This window comes from Pelobates fuscus, chromosome 2, assembly GCF_036172605.1.
Source record: "Pelobates fuscus isolate aPelFus1 chromosome 2, aPelFus1.pri, whole genome shotgun sequence".
Taxonomy (NCBI): Eukaryota; Metazoa; Chordata; class Amphibia; order Anura; family Pelobatidae; genus Pelobates; species Pelobates fuscus.
In genome coordinates, this window is record NC_086318.1 from 444,877,112 (window position 1) to 444,897,317 (window position 20,206).

General features: G+C 41.2%; 1 protein-coding gene across 8 annotated transcripts in view; it reads left to right on the forward strand.

Annotated features, from left to right (window-relative positions):
- The window catches only part of VEGFA (vascular endothelial growth factor A), a 62,641-nt gene that overhangs the window by 26,103 nt on the left and 16,332 nt on the right, over positions 1 to 20,206 (forward strand). For 2 of the 8 annotated variants that reach the window (XM_063444143.1, XM_063444142.1), the window contains exons 4-5: positions 394 to 470; positions 626 to 658. In XM_063444143.1, the coding sequence (XP_063300213.1) occupies positions 394 to 470; positions 626 to 658 (110 nt within the window). Of the gene's footprint in view, positions 1 to 393; positions 471 to 625; positions 659 to 4,002; positions 4,069 to 9,606; positions 9,739 to 11,236; positions 11,334 to 11,948; positions 12,225 to 20,206 lie in introns of those variants that run through there. The other 6 variants (XM_063444136.1, XM_063444137.1, XM_063444140.1 and 3 more) reach the window with 6 other exon arrangements.

Below are 20,206 nucleotides of genomic sequence, written 5' to 3' on the forward strand. Positions count from 1 at the left end.
TTCCACTGAGAAAGGTGTATATTTAACACTGGCGTCTTCATGTACTAGCGGCTAGGACGCACTTTGATCCGGCTTTATGTATAAAGTGTAACTTGCAGGTAGTTATTTTGTTTGCTTTCAGACAGTCCTATTGCCATAAGATGCCAGGCGAGACTCCTGTCCTAGAAAACTCATGAGCAGCGTGTAATCACCCTCTGGGGTGTCCCTTAGTAACCAAATGACAATCCCAGCAGATTAATGATCACAGCAGGAGTCGTGTTTCTCAGTGCGTGTCCTAGATTGATGGCTGGTATCACTTGTTATTCTGTCTGGTGTAAAGGATTGTGGGAGTTGTAGTAACTGTAGCAAGATGCGTTTAACAAAGATATATTTTTTTTATTTTTTCTTTCACAGATAATGAGTATTAAACCTCACAAAATGCAGCACATAATCGATAAAAGCTTTCAGCAGCACAGCCGGTGCGAATGCAGGTCAGTACCCTGTGTGTACGGCACGCTGTGAGCATTTCCACTGATATGTTCACGGTTTGTGGCTTTTGTGTGTTGCGCAGTTTAAGTCCGTGTTGGATTCCCACTGGAAGGGAGAAATTGCAGGTCATTTAAAATCTTCTGTTTCTTGTTTGCAGATTAAAGAAAGAAGTGCTAACGAATCAGGAAAAGTAAGTGTTCACCTTATTAATCCTACACATCTGTCAGACTTAGATCTAATATCTGCATTTACCCATAGGGGTATGGTGCTGTAATGCCAGGACCTTCGTTAATGATATGGAGGTCTGCATCACCGCTAACCTTCCTTGTAAAGCGATAGAGTATGCAATCATTTTAAAAAAGTAGTCTGTAGGGCAGAGATGCCCAGCACGGACTGGATCAAGCAGCTGACAATTAGAATAAAATACTGGTTTCTTTATTGTGTCAGCCTATAAACTGACACCCACTCCAATCAATGGACTGCCAGAGTCCAATCAATGGGCTGCCAGAGTGCATGCTGGTGTGAGGAAGAGAAAATTCAACTAATTGATAGGATGACACAGCGTTGTAGTGTGTATTCCAGCCCTATTTAACATTTAAATCCGAAAGCATTGAAAAGGGGGCCTAAGGTGTCTCGATCCTAGTAATGGCGAAATAGGTGCTTCTCCCTCTGCTATGAATGCGCTATGATATCGCTCTGCTCCCCCCGTTAACATGCGGTGCTTGGTGGCTGATTTCAATCTCTGCCTCTGCTTTGCTGATGGCTTTCTGTCTAATTCTATGTGTGTGCAAGCTCTGTCCTGGCCAGTGATTGGTCCTCGACTCCTCGGTGTATATTAACTCAATATGATCACATCCAATTGTACTCAACACTGGAGGAAAAAATACAAAATATGCTAATTTCAATTTCATTTTTACTATTGTATAATTTAGATGTCATTCTGTGTAAGTGACCACTTGTCCGCTGAATGGCCCCGTGCATGTAACTCCTCTGGTGTCAGGGTTAACCGCTTCACTACAGAGAAACCCATTAGCAGGGTTAAAATTAAATCATAACATGGAATTAAATGAATATATATCCGTTCATGCGTGTATTGCCTTTTAATCTGGGCTGTAATTGGATAAAGAATTTAAAGAAAAGGAATAGAAAAACCTAAGATTAGGATTTATTTAATTATGTATTTTAACACGTCCACAGGCTGATTTATTCTATACACGGGCTGAGCTTGGGACCTGTGTCACCATAGATACACGCCATGTGTAGAGTGACTGTCCACAGACACTGTGTGTAGTGACTGTCCACAGACACTGTGTGTAGTGACTGTCCACAGACACTGTGTGTAGTGACTGTCCACAGACACTGTGTGTAGTGACTGTCCACAGACACTGTGTGTAGTGACTGTCCACAGACACTGTGTGTAGTGACTGTCCACAGACACTGTGTGTAGTGACTGTCCACAGACACTGTGTGTAGTGACTGTCCACAGACACTGTGTGTAGTGACTGTCCACAGACACTGTGTGTAGTGACTGTCCACAGACACTGTGTGTAGTGACTGTCCACAGACACTGTGTGTAGTGACCGTCCACAGACACTGTGTGTCGTGACCGTCCACAGACACTGTGTGTCGTGACCGTCCACAGACACTGTGTGTCGTGACCGTCCACAGACACTGTGTGTCGTGACTGTCCACAGCAGTTCTCTGCTTTACTCAGCAGTGAGGAGGTGGGTGTGAAGGAGACTGGCAGAGCAGCCCAGGGGGGTGATATATCTTGTGGATTCATACACCCTGTTAGGACCTGTCCATTGGCACCAACGTAGAAAATGCTATTCTTCAAAACCCTGTCTGAGCCTGTCCTGATAATGTGAGGTCATTACATTAGATATAAACGCAGCGTTGTCTGAGCCTGTCCTGATAGCGTGCGGTCATTACATTATGATATGATATAAACCTTCACTGACCCCAGATATAAAGAATTACAATATAGAGACGATCAGTGCTGTGTAAGGACAATGCACCCCTCGGTTGTAGTGTATTTTCTGCCGTGTTGTTGGTAATGGCACAGGGTTCGTGGTGTTGTAGAGCGAGAGGCTGAGGGTCCCAGAATGCACTGTGGGAGGAACATGCTCTTCCTATTAATATCGAACCATGTGCATGGGAAAGGTCACCTCTACTGTCCTGGGGCTTCATGATCAGGATGGGTAATCTTTGCTGCACTCTGCAGGAAGCAAGCTCTTGTAGACATGTTTCTGGCCTTTCTTAACCCTTTCAGTAGTCCTTGAGCAGACAGTGAAGTCCAGTCTGTGACCATGCAACTGTTTAACCCTCAGCACGTCACGCTTTGATAAGTGGCCTCCATACAGAGAACTGAAGAAACTTGTCCGTGTTGGTGTCCTGGACTCAGCACCTGTGTTTTGAACTTCCTGTGTGCACATGAGGGCTCAGTGATTAGTGAGTGCACACTGACAGCTATGTGTGAGCATGTATACTGCCAGGAAAGTAAATTCCTGAAACCATATAGGTACCGTGCACCTGCCCAATCTGCTGCCTCCGCACCAGGTGACCAGTTGGAGGTTTTTTTTATTTTATTTTTTTAGGGATCACTTTACTAGAGGGGATGCAGTGCTTTGTGTCCTCACCTTAATGCTTTCATTCTTGGTGACTGTCCACCTTCGGCCTGTCAGGTGAATTAGCAGTAGCTAAAGAATGCCAATATACAGGATTCAATTGACAGAGAGGAGAGGATATTCTGGGCTGACACATGACTGCTATTGAACCTGGAATATTTTCATAGAGGCTGTAGACTTAATGAAGGTTCCAATGCAAGAAGGGTCTTAGAGGCAGTGAACGTCCTCCAGGCTGAGATACTGTAGTCAGCCATAATTAAAGCATTGAGTGTAGGATTTCAGAAGCCAAGCTGGTGGAATTTGTCCTGTCATCGTTTTATTGTTCCACACGGGGATTTAGTGGCTGACAAAAGGCAGGCAGAGGAACAACAATAAGCATGTCTGATGCCTTTATCGGTGCGTACAAGTGCTGCGGCCTTCCTATCATTTTGTAACACACCAAGTCTGCACGGTGTTAAAATACATGCACAGCGGCACTTGAATTGAGAATGACGCATACTAAATGTGTTTACAAAAGAAAAAGTAATGTTGAGACCAGTCCACAAATGTACAATCTACGGAGAATTCCAAGTGAATTTCAAATGTAAGATCGGAACACTACAGCGCTACGGAATCTGATGGCGCTATATAAATAATAAAATAATAATAATAAACTGTAAAACGTGAGCTGTACTTCCAGTTTGGTTACTCTGGGCTTAAATGTGAAATTCTCTTTGCATTCTCTTAGATTTCTAACTTGGTAAATAACCGGTCAATGTCACCGCTACACAGCCCCAAGAGGAGGCGGAATCCATCGTTCGCACCTTTATGGTGTTTGTCCTTACCCACTCTCCTTTTAGTTTCTCTAGTTTTTTGCCCTTTCTTTCTGTCTCTGTCTCTCCCTCTTTTTTTTTTTGTTTTCTTCCAGAAAAGGAAAGCAAGGAAAGGGCCTTAAACGAAAGCGCAAGAGAATCCGGTACAAACCGCCACGCTTGTACGTTTGTATCGTGTGCTCACTAAAATCTCAAATCAGGCACCCTCCCTCTCACTGCCATGTATCACGTCACCCAAAATGTAATCCCATTAATTTGCTTGTGGCTTGTTGGTCTCTGTTCACGTTTCGGGAATCTGTAGTAGGTGTAACGAGTGGGGTCTTAATGTCATCATGAGATTTCCAGTTTCTCCTCTCTACCTTCTGCCAGTAAACCTTCTCGTATACCATGTGTGAGAAGTAAAATCTCAGAAACAAACTAACCAATCCAGTGACTAGTGCAGGGGAGTCATATGGAGCCCCCGATACTCTCCAAACACGCACCTCAAACCTTTGTGGGCCCCCCATTTCCAACAATTACTGATTTGTAATGCTATATACGCAGCTTCCCAAACTTAAGGTCACCAGGTTTTGATTTTGTTTAGAGGCACCAGAAATATATCCTAGTTATTCACTAAAGTGGGAATTGTTGAAAATCAAAGTGAGTTTCACAGTTTAGTCTAAAGTCCTCCAAGTGGAAGCTTAGCTGCCTTTGAGAATTTGTTTTATATTTTGAAATTCTCTTTCCATTCTCTTTGGATTCCCAACAATTCACACTTTTAGTAAATAATCCCGTATATTTAGCTGTCTCTAAATTCACCACTAATCGGATTAACCCACAGCTGCTGGAGGATGTTAGTCTGTTCTGCCAATCATTGACAGCAGACTGTCTCGTTACTGAAACTTGGCTCTTTTGGTGAATGGTGGATCTCTGAATGTTTGGAAATAATCGGCGCTCCTTCAGTACATGTTTGGATGCTCTGTATCACTCGATGGTTGACTAGTATTTTTGTGGTGATGTGATGGGGCGTCCTCCATTTCCATAACTTACGGAATCTCATGATAACATTGGGGTGCAGTGAGGTGACATTGGCTTTCTGACCATGTAATTGGTGGTGGGTGTTCACTTAGTAAATGATACCTCCTGGCGTGGACCTGCTGTTATTTAACATTGCATGCCATCTCACTTTAATGAGCCATTATAGCATTTCACAGATTTGTAAATATACATGCAAGTGCTTTAAGATCATTCCATCTGTACGAGGGTTTTTAGCAACATCCTGCTGTGTCTTAATGAACTATGTTTCCCAGAAGAGTGAAACCGCGCCGTAATTACGCTCTGTGAAAAGCAGTCTTTCTTTCTGTAGGTTACACAATGGTTTTTTATTATTGTTTTTATGTCCAGGAGAAACTTGTAATTTTATTTTAGAGCTTCTCTGTAATCGCTGAGCCACGCTGGCAGGGGATGTACTATTATAAACCATAACAGCATGGACACCACAACTGAGCACCTCAGAGCATGATGGGAGCCATTTTCACTTCTACACCAATGGGATCAAACTATTCTCTATGGCTACTGTTGGCCATCAGGGGGCCGGTACGGGTTCTGACATTTAAAGGGACACTATAGTCACCAGAACAACTACAGCTTGTTGAATTTGTTCTGGTGAGTAGAATCATTACCTTCAGGCTTTTTGCTGTAAACACGGTCTTTTCAGAGAAAATGCATCCAAACACTCAGTATGTCCTCCCTCTGCATGCAGACACTGAACTTTCCTCATAGAGATACATTGGTTCAATTCATCTCTATGAGGAGATGCTGATTGGCCAGGGCTGTGTTTGAATCATGTCAGTCTCAGCCAATCATATGGGGAAGCACTGTGATTGGATCAGGCTACCACTTCTGATGATGTTTTTTTGTTTTTTTTTTGAGGCAAACTGCATGCAGAGTTACAGCTTCAGGCTTGAATACAGTAAGATTTTGCTATAATTATGGAGGCATGAGTGGCCCAGGGGGCTAGATAGTAGTTTTCACCCTATAGGGTCAGGAATACATGTTTGTGTTCCCGACCCTATAGTGCTCCTTTAAGATGATTTACATTGTATTCTATTCCACGTGACGGTTCTACTAGTTATCGGACACAATAGGACTGTTAGAACTTGCTAAGCATCCCAGAAACTTAACACAAAGTAGTCATTACTTCTTCTTGCAATTAATCTAAAAACAAAACAAGTTTTAAAATTGTATGAAACCCCCACAAGTGAATAGTCTCCATTCGCCAAGTTTTCTGTTGAATTCCCCAGGTAGCCATATAGAAGTAGTGCTTATAAAGGCGGCTGTATATAAAAATGGTCACAGTTATTTTATGTATTAAGCTGCTACTCCACCCTTTATACATTGGGGACTCTGTTCCGCCCTTTTTGTAGTTTGAGAGAATAATCTGTATTTTGGGTACTTTCAGAAATCAAGACAAATGCCTTATTTTACAAGATGAATTGGCACATGAGCAATTTGAAGGAAATGTTTATATAAAAAGATTTACCTTTCACCAAAAACCCCTCTTGTGACAAATAAAAGGTTCATTTTTCTGTCTGCCATAAAAATTGCAGATGAGGTGGGGCACATTCATGTGAGAAAACAAAATATAGTAATTAGTCTGACATGTAAATGGGGGTGAGAGGATGACGGGGATTTTTACCGGAGCAGAGAGTGGGAACAGGATAAAGCATGGAGAGACCGTACTGTTCCCATGTTCCGTCACTCCATGTCTGAATGTGGAATCTAATAAACTGGCCTTAAATGTAGCAAGAAAATCTAAATTCCAATGTCTGCCAGTAACGAGAGATTAAATCGGTTTAGGATTGGTGCAGTGAGTGCACCTTTAATGCATCATCGATATTTAACCATTTAAGTCATCACAAGTGCGCTGCATGAAGTACTAATCTATAGAGGGAACATATACCCCAAAGCACAATGTATGTGTTTCTGAATCCGATTGGTCCTCTAACCATGCACTAATTAAACAAAGCTGACTGAACAGGCAATGGCAGTTCTTGTTTGCCAGCCATAGTTTGATACTGCAGCAACATCCCACTTACCTTTTACCTACAGTACAGGAACATTGCAACTGCTCACATCTGTTAATGGTAATTTCCCCTTTAAATCTTGTACTGGTGCTGGGATTGTCCCCCCTTACCTTTTCGTTTCTACTAACCGAGCACAGCTTACGAAGTATTTTATTATTCATTGTTCACCTTTGCTTCATATGCAGAGTCTCAGGACCACAGAGAATTAACCCCTTCATAACATACGACCAGGATTGTCCATTTATATTATGAGGAGCTTAGTGTGTCACCTATTATGAAGGGTTTACATTTCAAGTTTCTCTTCTATGGACAATCATTTATTGGCGCCCCCACCACCCCTGTGATTTTGAAAAGTTTTGATCTAAATTCCCAGACCTTGAGCAATATTTAGCTGTCGTGAACCAGTAGTGATCTAAGCTTGGCACTGCAGGCTGGCTGAGAATCCTTGGAATTGCAGTTAGGCTAGCATGGCTGGTTACACTCAATGCATTCTGTTACAAGAGATATACAGAACTGTGTGCCCCCCAGTGCTATCTTTAATAACAGAATCTGGCCCTCTCGTGGGTATTTCATCCTCACAAGGAAAATCACTGCCCCGGCTGCTGAAACTCTGCTACACAACAATGATTTATATCGAATGATCAGAATAAGAATTAAAATGAGCAATTCTACTCACAGGATTTCCATATGGGTGACATTAGTATTGAATTCTTCATATGGTGTAGCACGGCTTGTCTGCTGAAGTTCTTTTGCTTTTGTCTTGTTGTTCATTTCATGCTATTTTCTTTATTTTCAATCCTGAAATTCTGCATTTGGAAAGCTTTATAAATTCCATCAGGAAGGACTTCCTTTTATTAAATGCTTTAACGAACCAGATACCAAGTTTGATTATTCTAAAAGAACGGGCTGGCAATATGCTCTGCATCATTTTCTCGTAGAACAGCTGTATTAATCCAGCTAGGTCTGAGCCTGTCCTGATAACGTGCAGTCAAATAACCGTCATTAGATATAAACCCAGCACTCTATAAGCCTGTCCTGATAACATGCGGTCAGAACCACTGCATTAGATGCAAACCCCACACTGTCTGAGCCTGTCCTGATAACATGCTGTCATTACATTAGATATAAACCCAGCGCTGTCTGAGCCTGTCCTGATAACGTGCAGTCATTACATTCGATATAAACCCAGCGCTGTCTGAGCCTGTCCTGATAACGTGTGGTCATTACATTCGATATAAAGCAAGCGCTGTCTGAGCCTGTCCTGATAATGTGCAGTCATTACATTAGCTATAAGCCCACTGCTGTCTGAACCTGTCCTGATGGTTTAATTTTTTTCTCTCTAAATGCAGAGTTTTGGCTCTGTCTGCTTTACTTTGCTCTGTCTATATCCTTTTACAGAGAACTGAGATTGGGAGCTCTATAGGTGTCTCAGATAACAGGGTCTGTAAGGACATGACTTCCGGCCTCTATTCTAAATACAATATATAGAAACCCCATTGTTTTCTGGAACCAGGTATGGACGTAATGATCCTTAGTTTAGAAGCCGGGGGTCATTTCATTCAAGACTATTAAGGGTTTATGGGGAACGGTTACTCATAAGACATCACGATCCAGGGTGACACATCTCTACTATTGTAACTTGTTTTCTACATGACATGTCCTGCACCGTATGACTCCTCTATGTGTGGTTACCCAGGGTGGTTCGGGAGTATATACCTGCACCGAATGACTCCTCTATGTGTGGTCACCCAGGGCTGTTCGGGAGTATATACCTGCACCGTATGACTCCTTTGTGTGGTCACCCAGGGTGGTTCGGGAGTATATACCTGCACCGAATGACTCCTCTGTGTGGTCACCCAGGGCTGTTCGGGAGTATATACCGGCACCGTATGACTCCTCTTTGTGTGGTCACCTAGGGCGGTTCGGGAGTATATACCTGCACCGAATGACTCCTCTGTGTGGTCACCCAGGGTGGTTCGGGAGTATATACCTGCACCATATGACTCCTTTGTGTGGTCACCCTGGGCTGTTCGGGAGTATATACCTGCACCGAATGACTCCTTTGTGTGGTCACCCAGGGTGGTTCGGGAGTATATACCTGCACCGAATGACTCCTTTGTGTGGTCACCCAGGGTGGTTCGGGAGTATATACCTGCACCGTATGACTCCTTTGTGTGGTCACCCTGGGCTGTTTGGGAGTATATACCTGCACTGAATGACTCCTTTGTGTGGTCACCCTGGGCTGTTTGGGAGTATATACCTGCACTGAATGACTCCTTTGTGTGGTCACCCAGGGTGGTTCGGGAGTATATACCTGCACCGTATGACTCCTCTGTGTGTGGTCACCCAGGGTGGTTCGGGAGTATATACCTGCACCGTATGACTCCTTTGTGTGGTCACCCTGGGCTGTTTGGGAGTATATACCTGCACTGAATGACTCCTTTGTGTGGTCACCCAGGGTGGTTCGGGAGTATATACCTGCACTGTATGACTCCTCTTTGTGTGGTCACCAAGGGTTGTTCGGGAGGGAGGGGGGTAGAGGCTTCTGATGTGTTCTTCAGTAATGCATGATGACGTTTCTCTTGCTGATGCGCTAGCTTAGTTCTCTCTTTTTTTCCTTTTTGCTTTTTGCAGTCATTGTGAGCCTTGCAAAGAAAGGAGAAAACACATGTTTGTCCAAGACCCCCTGACCTGTAAATGTTCCTGTAAATACACAGACTCACGTTGCAAAACGAGGCAGCTTGAGTTAAACGAAAGGACTTGCAGGTTGGTTTTCCACACACCTGGGAAATATGCAAATTCAGACACTAAACGTAGTGCTACGAGAGTGGCAGCTTCCTGCTCATCCCTGCTTGAACCTCTCTTTATGGACAACTTTTCTGTACAGGCTGAACACTTGTTTCTCACTGTTTCTCTCCGTTGGTCTTTTAATATGTAAACCACAAGAAATGAAATTGTTCTTATGTATTGTAATTGAGCTGATCTGTGCACACACGAAGCCTATTCTCAGCTTTATGTTGTTTTTGAACGTGAGTGGCAAGACACGTGTTTACCTGACATTAAGCAGCAGTTGTTGAGTGTAGCTTCCTATTAGAAGTAAATACTCGAGCACCATGTACAGAGTGGTTGTGTAAAGAAGCTTTGTAGAAAAGAGCAGACTGCTTTTTAATTCACTGCTAGATCATGAGTTGTTACCATGAAATGAGTGGAACAGACAGAGGGCTTCATTCATGGTTTGTAGTTGTCCAGGAAATGAGTGGAACAGACAGAGGGCTTCATTCATGGTGTTGTAGATGGCCAGGATACAAGTGGAACAGGCAGAGGGCTTCATTCATGGTTTGTAGTTGTTCAGGAAATGAGTGGAACAGGCAGAGGGTTTCATTCATGGTTTGTAGATGGCCAGGAAATGAGTGGAACAGGCAGAGGGCTTCATTCGTGGTTTTGTAGATGGCCAGGAACAGACAGAGCGCTTTATTCATGGTTTCTAGATAGCCAGGAAAAGAATGCAATAGGCAGAGGGCTTCATTCATGGTTTTGTAGATGGCCAGGATACAAGTGGAACAGGCAGAGGGCTTCATTCATGGTTTGTAGTTGTCCAGGAAATGAGTGGAACAGACAGAGGGCTTCATTCATGGTTTTGTAGATGGCCAGGATACAAGTGGAACAGGCAGAGGGCTTCATTCATGGTTTTGTAGATGGCCAGGAACAGACAGAGAGCTTTATTCATGGTTTCTAGATAGCCAGGAAACGAATGGAATAGGCAGAGGGCTTTACTCATTGTTTTGTAGATGGCCAGGAACAGACAAAGGGCTTCATTTATGGTTTTGTAGATGGCCAGGATACAAGTGGAACAGGCAGAGGGCTTCATTCGTGGTTTTGTATATGGCCAGGAACAGACAGAGAGCTTTATTCATGGTTTCTAGATAGCCAGGAAACGAGTGGAACAGACAGAGGGCTTCATTCATGGTTTTGTAGGTGGCCAGGAAACGAATGGAACAGACAGAGGGCTTCACTCATAGTTTTGTAGATGGCCAAGAATAGGCAGAGGGCTTCATTTATGGTTTTGTAGATGGTCATGAACAGACAGAGAGCTTTCACACATGAGCAGTGCAGTAGTTCCTGACTTGTGGATTGGTAAATGGCAATTAATAAGAAGGTCTATCAGTGCTCATTATACATGGATTTGTGAGTAAACTTGGGTGATGAGAATGGCAAAATGCGTACACAGGGAGCACAATTAGAGCAGTGTGTTGTCTTTCACTAGGAGAGACACGAAGCCTAGAGCAGTGCAACCACATGCGGGCCCCTCTATCTGCTGACCTCGCTCACTAACACGCGCTCTGCCACCTCTATACAGCAAAGTAAGTTACCCCAAGTAACACTTGTCTTTTCCCAAACTCTTACCAATCTATGTCCACCTCTGGGACACTCACTTTCTCAAATGCTTTTGAAAGCAGCTGATGTTTTCTATTTAGTATTGCCATTTAAAGTGTTTAACCTTGTCCAGGGGAATTGCAGCCAGGTTGGGGGAATGGTCTCTAATACATGAAACTTTTTTGTGGTGTTTATAAACTTAAACTACCATCAACCAAAGACAAACTCAACAAGCAGATGGCCTTGTTTGTCCTTAGTTTATAGTTTGTATCCCAAAAATAGCTTGAAAAGGCCACATTGTAGCATGACATAGAAACGATTGCCACATTTAGATTGTGAATTACAGATTACGCAGTACCCCTGGCAAAGTTTGATGCAGACACGTAGTTTGCATTCAGCCTCCAGACAAGGTGTCCAAGCAGATCCAGTGGCCACAACCTGTCCGACACCTCAACATTCCCTTTTATCCCAACCGCATTCTATAGTGTTTACATTGGGGAGAATAGTGTAAAACAGTAACTCTAGAAAAAGAAGAGAGGAAATATTTTTTTTTGTTTTTTATTTTTAAACTGTTTCCTTTTTCCCCCCTAAATTTTACTCAGATGTGAAAAACCACGACGGTGAGAAATGGAGCCAGTCTCCCTGCGAGAGACAAGACGGATTCTAAATGAAGGATTAAACTCAGCACAGCACTTTGGTTTTAAGCATTCCGCGAAGAGGGAGCGAATGTATATACCATTACAAAACCATCTCTCCTTCTCTTTATCAAATTTTATGCTGCTAAACACCCAAGAGCCACAAACACCAGGGGTCATATATATATCTATAAAAATAATGATGTTTGTATTTTTTTGGTGTAGGAAAAATCCTACAAATATATATTATTATTATTATTATATTATTATTATATTATTATTATTATTCGAAGTGATTATGGATAGCAATATATAAATGTGTATATATATGTGTATATATATGTGTGTGTGTGTGTGTGTGTGTGTCTCTATACACATACATACATATATATATAGATTTTTTTTTTAACACAATAAGTATACTTTCTGGAGTCTTGTGGCCAATACTGAACTCTGGTTATTTTTTTATAAACTGACACGTGGGGTTTAGCTGTGAGTTTAACGTCTAATATTATTAACTTTCCTGTATGGATGTTTGGGATATATTTACTGTCACTATCTACGCTAAACCCACATCTTACGAAACAAGTAAAAGGTCAAAGCAGCACTGCTGAGAATGTTTGGAAATCTTCAGATTCCATCCTTCCGAAAAAGAGAGATCCTGCGCCAGCATCCAAGGTGCAGGAAGAGGTTTTGTCATGCCAATCCTACTGTGTGTTTTGGAGACAGACTGATGGACATTAACTGACTGTTAAAGCGCAGCAGTGTTTATAAAAGGTGACATCATTCAGCACGATGGCTGCACGAGATAGAAAGGTGTATTATCGCATGGACTTTCCCTTCGTCTACGCTTCAAAACAAGCCATAAAAAAAGGAGAAAAAAAAAGAACTTGTTAATATACGTGACCTCTTGGCTCCATTTTACCAGACATGTGCTGGGCCAGTAAAGATCTGTTATCTGTGGTCTTAACTAAAAGTCCAAGTTTTCAAAGAAGCAATTGGTGTGGACCAAATGAAGAACCGTCAATTCGTGGAGTGTGATAGAACTCTGGAGATAATTCTTAGAGACTGGTGTCCTTCCAGTGACCAAGACTCATGTCAAGTCAATGGAACTGCGTTGTAAATTGAGTTACTACTCACACAGTGAGGAAGACTCACTCATAATGAGTGGAAATGCTACAATATAAGTAAGAATCACTCATACTGAGTGAGGCTTGCTTTTTGATTGACTAATTGTTTATGTTGAGTGAGACTGCCTTCCAGTGAGTTCAGGCTCGCCACCCTCGTATGAGAGGTGCCAAAAATGTAATCTATAAATACAATCACAGAACCAGGACTGGCTCAGCCTGTCTGAGAATCTGAAGCTAGCTGGTCCCACCACCCAGTTAACCCAACTAAGACAACGAGTGACGCTCTCAATGTAAACATATAAGTTATTGAGCTGAGGATTCCTGTTTTCTCCTGTCACTGGAGTCTCGGAAATATATTCACTGTAACCTTTTGCATGTGTAACTCATGTATACAGACACACACATCTGTTGAGGATATCCCATTACACATTCAATACCCCGTGGCTCTGAACATCCCTAAACCCACCCCACAGTGGCCAATGGTTGGGGGTGCAGGTTCAACTTGACATTACACAAATGTGATAAAGCACCTTGTACTCTTACCCCCGTCTCCCAGAAGGTCAGATGCACTGTACAATAAGAAATACATTCAAAATAACGGCTTTTAGTGCGAAATGTAGTCAATTATCCTGACAGAATAGAAGGGTTAATCCCCCTCTGGGGGAGTTGGCTCCTTTGCTGCTAGACTGAGTTAGAGGGGAAAACCATGTCTGGCTGTAGGTCTGTAGTCCAAAAGGGATTCTCCTCCCCCCATTTCAGCAAGTGAAATTAATCAGTATTAACCCTACTAATGCTGGGTTTGTGGCAGTGAAGGGGTTATGAGCCGTAAACATCCCTACACTGCCTCTTTTTGCCAGTCTCCCCATAAATAGGGCGATTAATGTGCTTCCTATCGTAGACTGAAAATATAGGTCCTTGCAGAGCCTACATGCAGCTTCATGGCCTGTCCCCTCTTTACCTTGTATTGTTTGGTGCCAAACTCGTAGTATTGAATTATTCTTGCTAAACCCACCTAATAAAATCCCTAAAACCTTACGAAGTGCCTTCTTGGAAAGGAGGAGTTAAAGCTGTTCTTTCCTGAATCTATTGACAAATCCCCTCCCATGACGTATTTAGATGGAAATTTCACAACTTACTGGCATTCAAGGGGTTAATGTCACTCAGATCCTTCCATAATCTGAAGCTGTTTAGGCGCATAGGGGTACGCACACATCTATCAAAGCATACAGACATACATGACTATTTTATATATATATATTAGTCTCACATGTAACCTATATATCCCAACAGCTAATTCCTGCAGATCTTTGTATGTGTATATATATAAATATATATAGATGTACGCATTATATATGTATACCTACTGAGATGTATCTGTAAAGACACTGTGTGTGAATGTATGTATGCAGAGGTGCAGAAGCTGCATTGCATTTTTTTAATCTCTATTTTGTTCAATTTTAATTTTAAAGAATCGAGGAGGGCTTAGTGTTTGTTTTTATTTAAATTTCACATTATTTATAAAAGAAATACATGAATTGTTCAATGTTTTATCTCTTCTCTGTAGTGGTCTCTTAATTTCTCTATTGCCCCACAATCCTGTAGAGAGTAATTGGGGGGGATGGATGTTGACACTGGGTGCCTCAGTCTAATTGGTATCTTGAATACAATATGTTTCGAAGTGGACGTGCACCTTTATATCAGAGTTTTGTTAATTTCTTATATTATTGTTTAATTCTCAATTTAAAAGAAAAAACATGCTGTGTTTTTGACTGTACAAATATTTTAGTTAGACTAATACATTGCACCTTTTGACTGCTAAAGCGGTAGTGCTGTCCTTTCAAAATGGCCGTTCAGTCCTTTATCCTCGCGGACCCCTAAATAGGAACACCCATTAACCACACTAGTGTATAACCAAAAACAATACCACTAACTTATCCGAGGCTGTTTCTTAATCCATGAGTCCCGATTTCCTGGAAACCACCCCCCACTCTGTGGCTTGGTGAATGCACGTATCCTAGGTCTAAACAGAAAGTATTTATAGCGGCTTCTTTCATGGGAAAGGGAGGATGTTTGAATCCAGCCACTGGTGGATTGTCGAGTATTAGAATTTTTTTATTTTTTTTCTTGCGGTAACCCCTATATTCACATCTGTATGTTTGCAGATCCTTTAGTCGCACTGACAAAATAGAACGATGAAAATCAAATGATTGCCTGGTACAGACATACGGCAGAAAGCTAAACCGATTAGGAGAGCGGGGATATTTATTTATTTATTTTTTGCTTGGTTGATTTTGATACTGTTAATTACTTGACAGACAGACTCTAATAAAATACTACAAATAAAACAGCATTGTATTACCACTGAATCCCAATCGTACACAGTTAGACACTACATACATGCATTTAACACATACTCCTACATTTAATGCACATTGGCCTTTCTGGTATTTATTGTGTGTTTAGTTTGACCATATGTCTCCCAGAGTTTAATCTAACTTAATAATGCACCCCAAACTGTGAGTTACACGAAATTCTGGGGGAGGCAGAAATGTCTACAATTATATGTTCACTTGAATTCATGTTTCAAGTTTTCTTTCCAAACTCAATCCTCTAATATTTAGAGTGCCAAAGACATTGCTTACTCTCTCCGGGACTGATGTGGGTCAGTGACCTTGAGATACACCTCCAAGGTCAACTCTGGGGAAGAATGCTGTTACGGACATTGCGTGCAGCAGGTTAGGGTTTCAAACTCAAAGACAATGATGAGGTGTCAATTGTAGTCTTTCCACTGGAGTGTGAAGATGAAATGTGTTGCTTTGTAAGGGAAGGTTTGATACGCTTGCCCTCTGAGAGTAGCCTTGTAACACATTCTCACAACTTGTTTAAAGCCTTGTACATCACATGGCAAAACTTGTCATGTGCAGTATTAATAAAGAACCCAGATCCCGAGGCTGGACCTCCCCATCATAAACAGCCTGGGAATACACCCTTAACCTCTGTTAGATGATTAACCTTGGTTTTCGTTACTTACTGGAGGAAAGGACAAGGTACTGCTTTCCCATGTATTCATTTCTAAAAAGCTGGTAAAGTTTTTTTTGTTTTTTTTTTAAAACAATTATAATTGAGTTTATTAAAAGAAATGGGAAGTGTCTTTCTCCAGAATCGACTGGTTGGCCTTGCTTGACCATTGCACCGTTGCTTAAGCATGACCATTTCATCTCCACTTTTCATGTTGATTTCTGGAACAGTGCTTTAAAAATCATTGACAATATAAAGTGTGTGATCCTATATCTGCTCTTACCTCAAAACAAGCTACATAACCCTTCCCAGGTCATTCTCGCTTTCTGGTCATTTAAGATATTATACTCCACTTCTTCAAATTCCCCCGAATCCTCTTGTGATCAGAATCCTTCCGCCTGTGGATCTGTCGATTTTCACCACAGGGCTTATTTTGAATTGAAGCACTGATCTTGATATCACCAGTGAATGAATTAGACCTCACCCCATCTTGTGTGGTGTTATTTTTAATAAACACAATTTGGTTTTCTTCCGATGTCCTAAAGATTTTCACATTTAATATTAACGGAGGATATGCTTTGTCGTGTTAAAGTACGAGCTTGCTCACAGTTGAATGTCATCAGTACGATGTGAGTAAACAGAAGTGTTAATTCATTCTCGTCTGGGTTTTGCTGCATATTGACAATTTTACCACTATTTTACTAGAAAATATATATTCGCCATGAAGCCATTCGTGTCACGGGGGCTTTGTACTCAAAACTTCTTGCATCTGAGGATTAATATATGTATATTTCTGTATTAAATGATATTTTTTTTTCTCTTTTTGTAAATAATGTTTTTAAAAAGAAAAAAAACCAAACAGTTATACCCTAACAAATCTTCTTCTTTTTTTATTGTAATATTTGTTTCTTTTATTTATTGGTGCTATAATTTGTAATTGTTTCAAAACACACATCATTAACACACTTCTATTCAGATAAAATATTATGTAGAAACCATATTTATTTTTTAAAAAGCATAAATATATCATTCAAAATGTCCGTGTTTGCCTTTGTTTTTATTAAAAAATCAATAAATTGTGGACTATGCACAGTGAGTGTATAAACCATCACACAGAATGACTTCCACATGTACTCTACACATGCACAATGTACAAAATGCTTATACTAAGAACAGCGACTTGTCATTAGCTTTATTAAAGCACATTCTTCTGCCAACAGCCTTCTTAATACGTGCTTTATTTTAACCAAACACATTTTTTTGATCAGTTAGTTGATATGTTGTGAATACGATTATATAACACTAGAATAAAATAACATACTTTCCCTCCCATTGTTTTACAGAGATTTTCAGAGACTTTAAAAAATAATATTGGATCGACAAGCAGTTACCTTACATATTAATTATTCTGTACCTGGTTATTCTGTTTTTCTAAATAAGCATCCGAACAAAGGCACAATGTGTCCCGACCGCTTGGCATCCGAATTAAAATTCAAAATATCCCATGATGCTCATTTCACGCCAGTAAATGTTTCAATAATATCTCTTGTTTCTCTTCAGAATTCTAATGGTTGACTAATAGGTCACAAAATCTTCTCTCATCCGCCGATGAGGTCCATGGTCCCCACTTCTTAACACTGTCAGAGAATTCAAAGGGAATTTCAAATTTAAATTTTGAATAGCCGAATTGGATGAAAATCTCTAAATCAGTCGTGCTTTACATTTGGTTACTTAGACTTGAAATTAATTTTGAGATCTTACTTTACTAAATATCCCTGTGTGTGAAAAAGCAGATCACGGCTCTAAAGCTCGTATAGAATCATCACCGTCAAAGTAACTTTTTAGGTTTTTAGACCAGTTTTGATGTTTAAATGTTACTATTCGGAAGATGAGTAAACGCTAAACCTGTGAGCTTTGTATTGTAGATGATGTAATAGTTCTAGGGTCGAGGGTTTAAAACAATAAAGCTGAAAATCTCCCAGTAGCTTCTCTCTTGTTCACACGTATAATTTCTAGAATATTTTTAGTGTTTGGCATACAACAGAACACTTTGCTGTACAAAACCTTTTTATTTGAAGACTTGAGGCAATTTTCCATCAAGCAGGTTACTTACCAACGTGAGAGTTTAAAGTGTGTTTCAAATTGACGGCCTGATTACCAAACAAAGCTTGGCTGACTAGGAGACGTTTTCCAGTTAAGCTAGTTTGAACTTTTCTAAAATCACTTTGAATTCTCACTATAGTGAATAACCTTGAATTCAAAGTGAATATGAAATTTAGATCAAATTAGCCGAACTGGGAAAATGCTCAGCCAGCTGTGCTTTCCACTCGCCTACCCTGACCTTGAAGTTGAAGTTGAATTCTTACTTTAAAGAATAAAGATATACATTTGCTCTGAATGTGGCTCAGTGAATTTTCCTGCAAGATCTCCTGATTTCATTTCTGTCCACAATCCAGCTGGTGAGACGTCCACTACTATGCTCGTTCGGGGAATGTCCACCCACCTGCTGCACATTTTATGGGCACAGTCTTGAACTCCGTTAAAATGTCTGAGATTTCCTATCAGCTTTAGCTCCAAAAATCGGTGAAAAGTGCCTCTGAGTGGGCTGTAATCAGAAATATTCCCAATGGTGTTTGTGTTTGTATTAGTATTAGTATTAGTATTACTGGGTTACTCCATTCACCATGACCCCTTCAGTGATTTGAAGAGGTCATGGTGCCTGTATCACCACAGCAGCAGGGAGTCTCAGAGCCCAACGAGGACTCAGGTAAGAGGGCAAACCGTTACCAGGGACAATTGGCCAGGGTGCTCCTGGTACCATAATCACTACTGCACAGCGATGCTTGGAGTAGCCATTTAGGACTTACAGCAGCTCGCTATAGCAGAAACATTCACTATCTTGTATTAACTCTGTTCTCTCCCTGTCCTATTCCTATATCTGGGATATGTTAAGGAGGTTTCATAATTGGATATATCACTTCCTGGTCTGCTCAGAGCTCATTACCTGGAGATTAACAGCAACTGCAGGAAATGAAAGTGTTTTTTGTACTTATTAGATTTAATAAATTTACATTTTTTTTGGGAATGCTTTTTCTATACAATGCAATAAAAGAAAAGAAGAGAGCAGCTCCAGCTTGGAGCCTCTTGGGATTTCAATCCTTTCCATTGTGCTGGAGATCAGTTCTATATTGGACGTAACATAAGCCAAACTTTGTGGATCTTCACGTGTGTGTTCTTTGGTGGCAATTTAATTCAAATACACTACTGGGGCAGTCTGTATACCCGTCCATTATCCTGCACCGTTAATACTATACGAAACGTTTGAAAAGTCGCCACACTGCTGCTCCCTTTTGTAAAACCAACTCCTATAAATATAAACTGGGTAACGTTGGATCTAAATCAGATCTAGACGTGTTCACAAGGAATACAGTGTCTACCCATTCAGCTCCCAGTGATGTATCTCCTTTATGTTAAACCATTAATGAACTCCCAAGCGGAACAGATTTCATATGAGACCCTCTCTCTAACAGGGACTCCGTTAAATACAGGAATGGGAAACTCTCGGCCATGCTACCAAGCCACTTTTTATTTGTAAAACCCAAATCATATCAGCTCTTTGTCTGCTATTCTGTCCCATCCAGGATAGCACCATTATGCTATACCACATCTGCTGGATAGTTATTTCTTGTATCCACCACTCTTTCAGCATTCTCTGTATAATCTGGAAGGCTGCTGATGACAACCTACGTTTTGGCAGTCTCCTATAAACAGCTGTCTGCGAGCTTTGTGAGGGCAGGTTTTAGACTAACAGTCGTTGGAGCAAGGTCATCACTCCCTTCTGTTACTTTACATCCAATTGTTTCTCAGTCTGCATGTTTGTTAGCCCACCTGTTGTACAGCACTGTGGAATATGTTGGAGGTTTAGCGAACATAATAAGTGAACAGGTATTGTCACCATGTGCCGGCCGACAGTTCCAGAAAGATGGCGGACAGTGTGACGCCTACTGTGGCTGTTTTTCTAACGGCTGTATTGTAAACAGACAGAAAAGGCTGCGAGGTCAAAGTCCAGGAATCCAC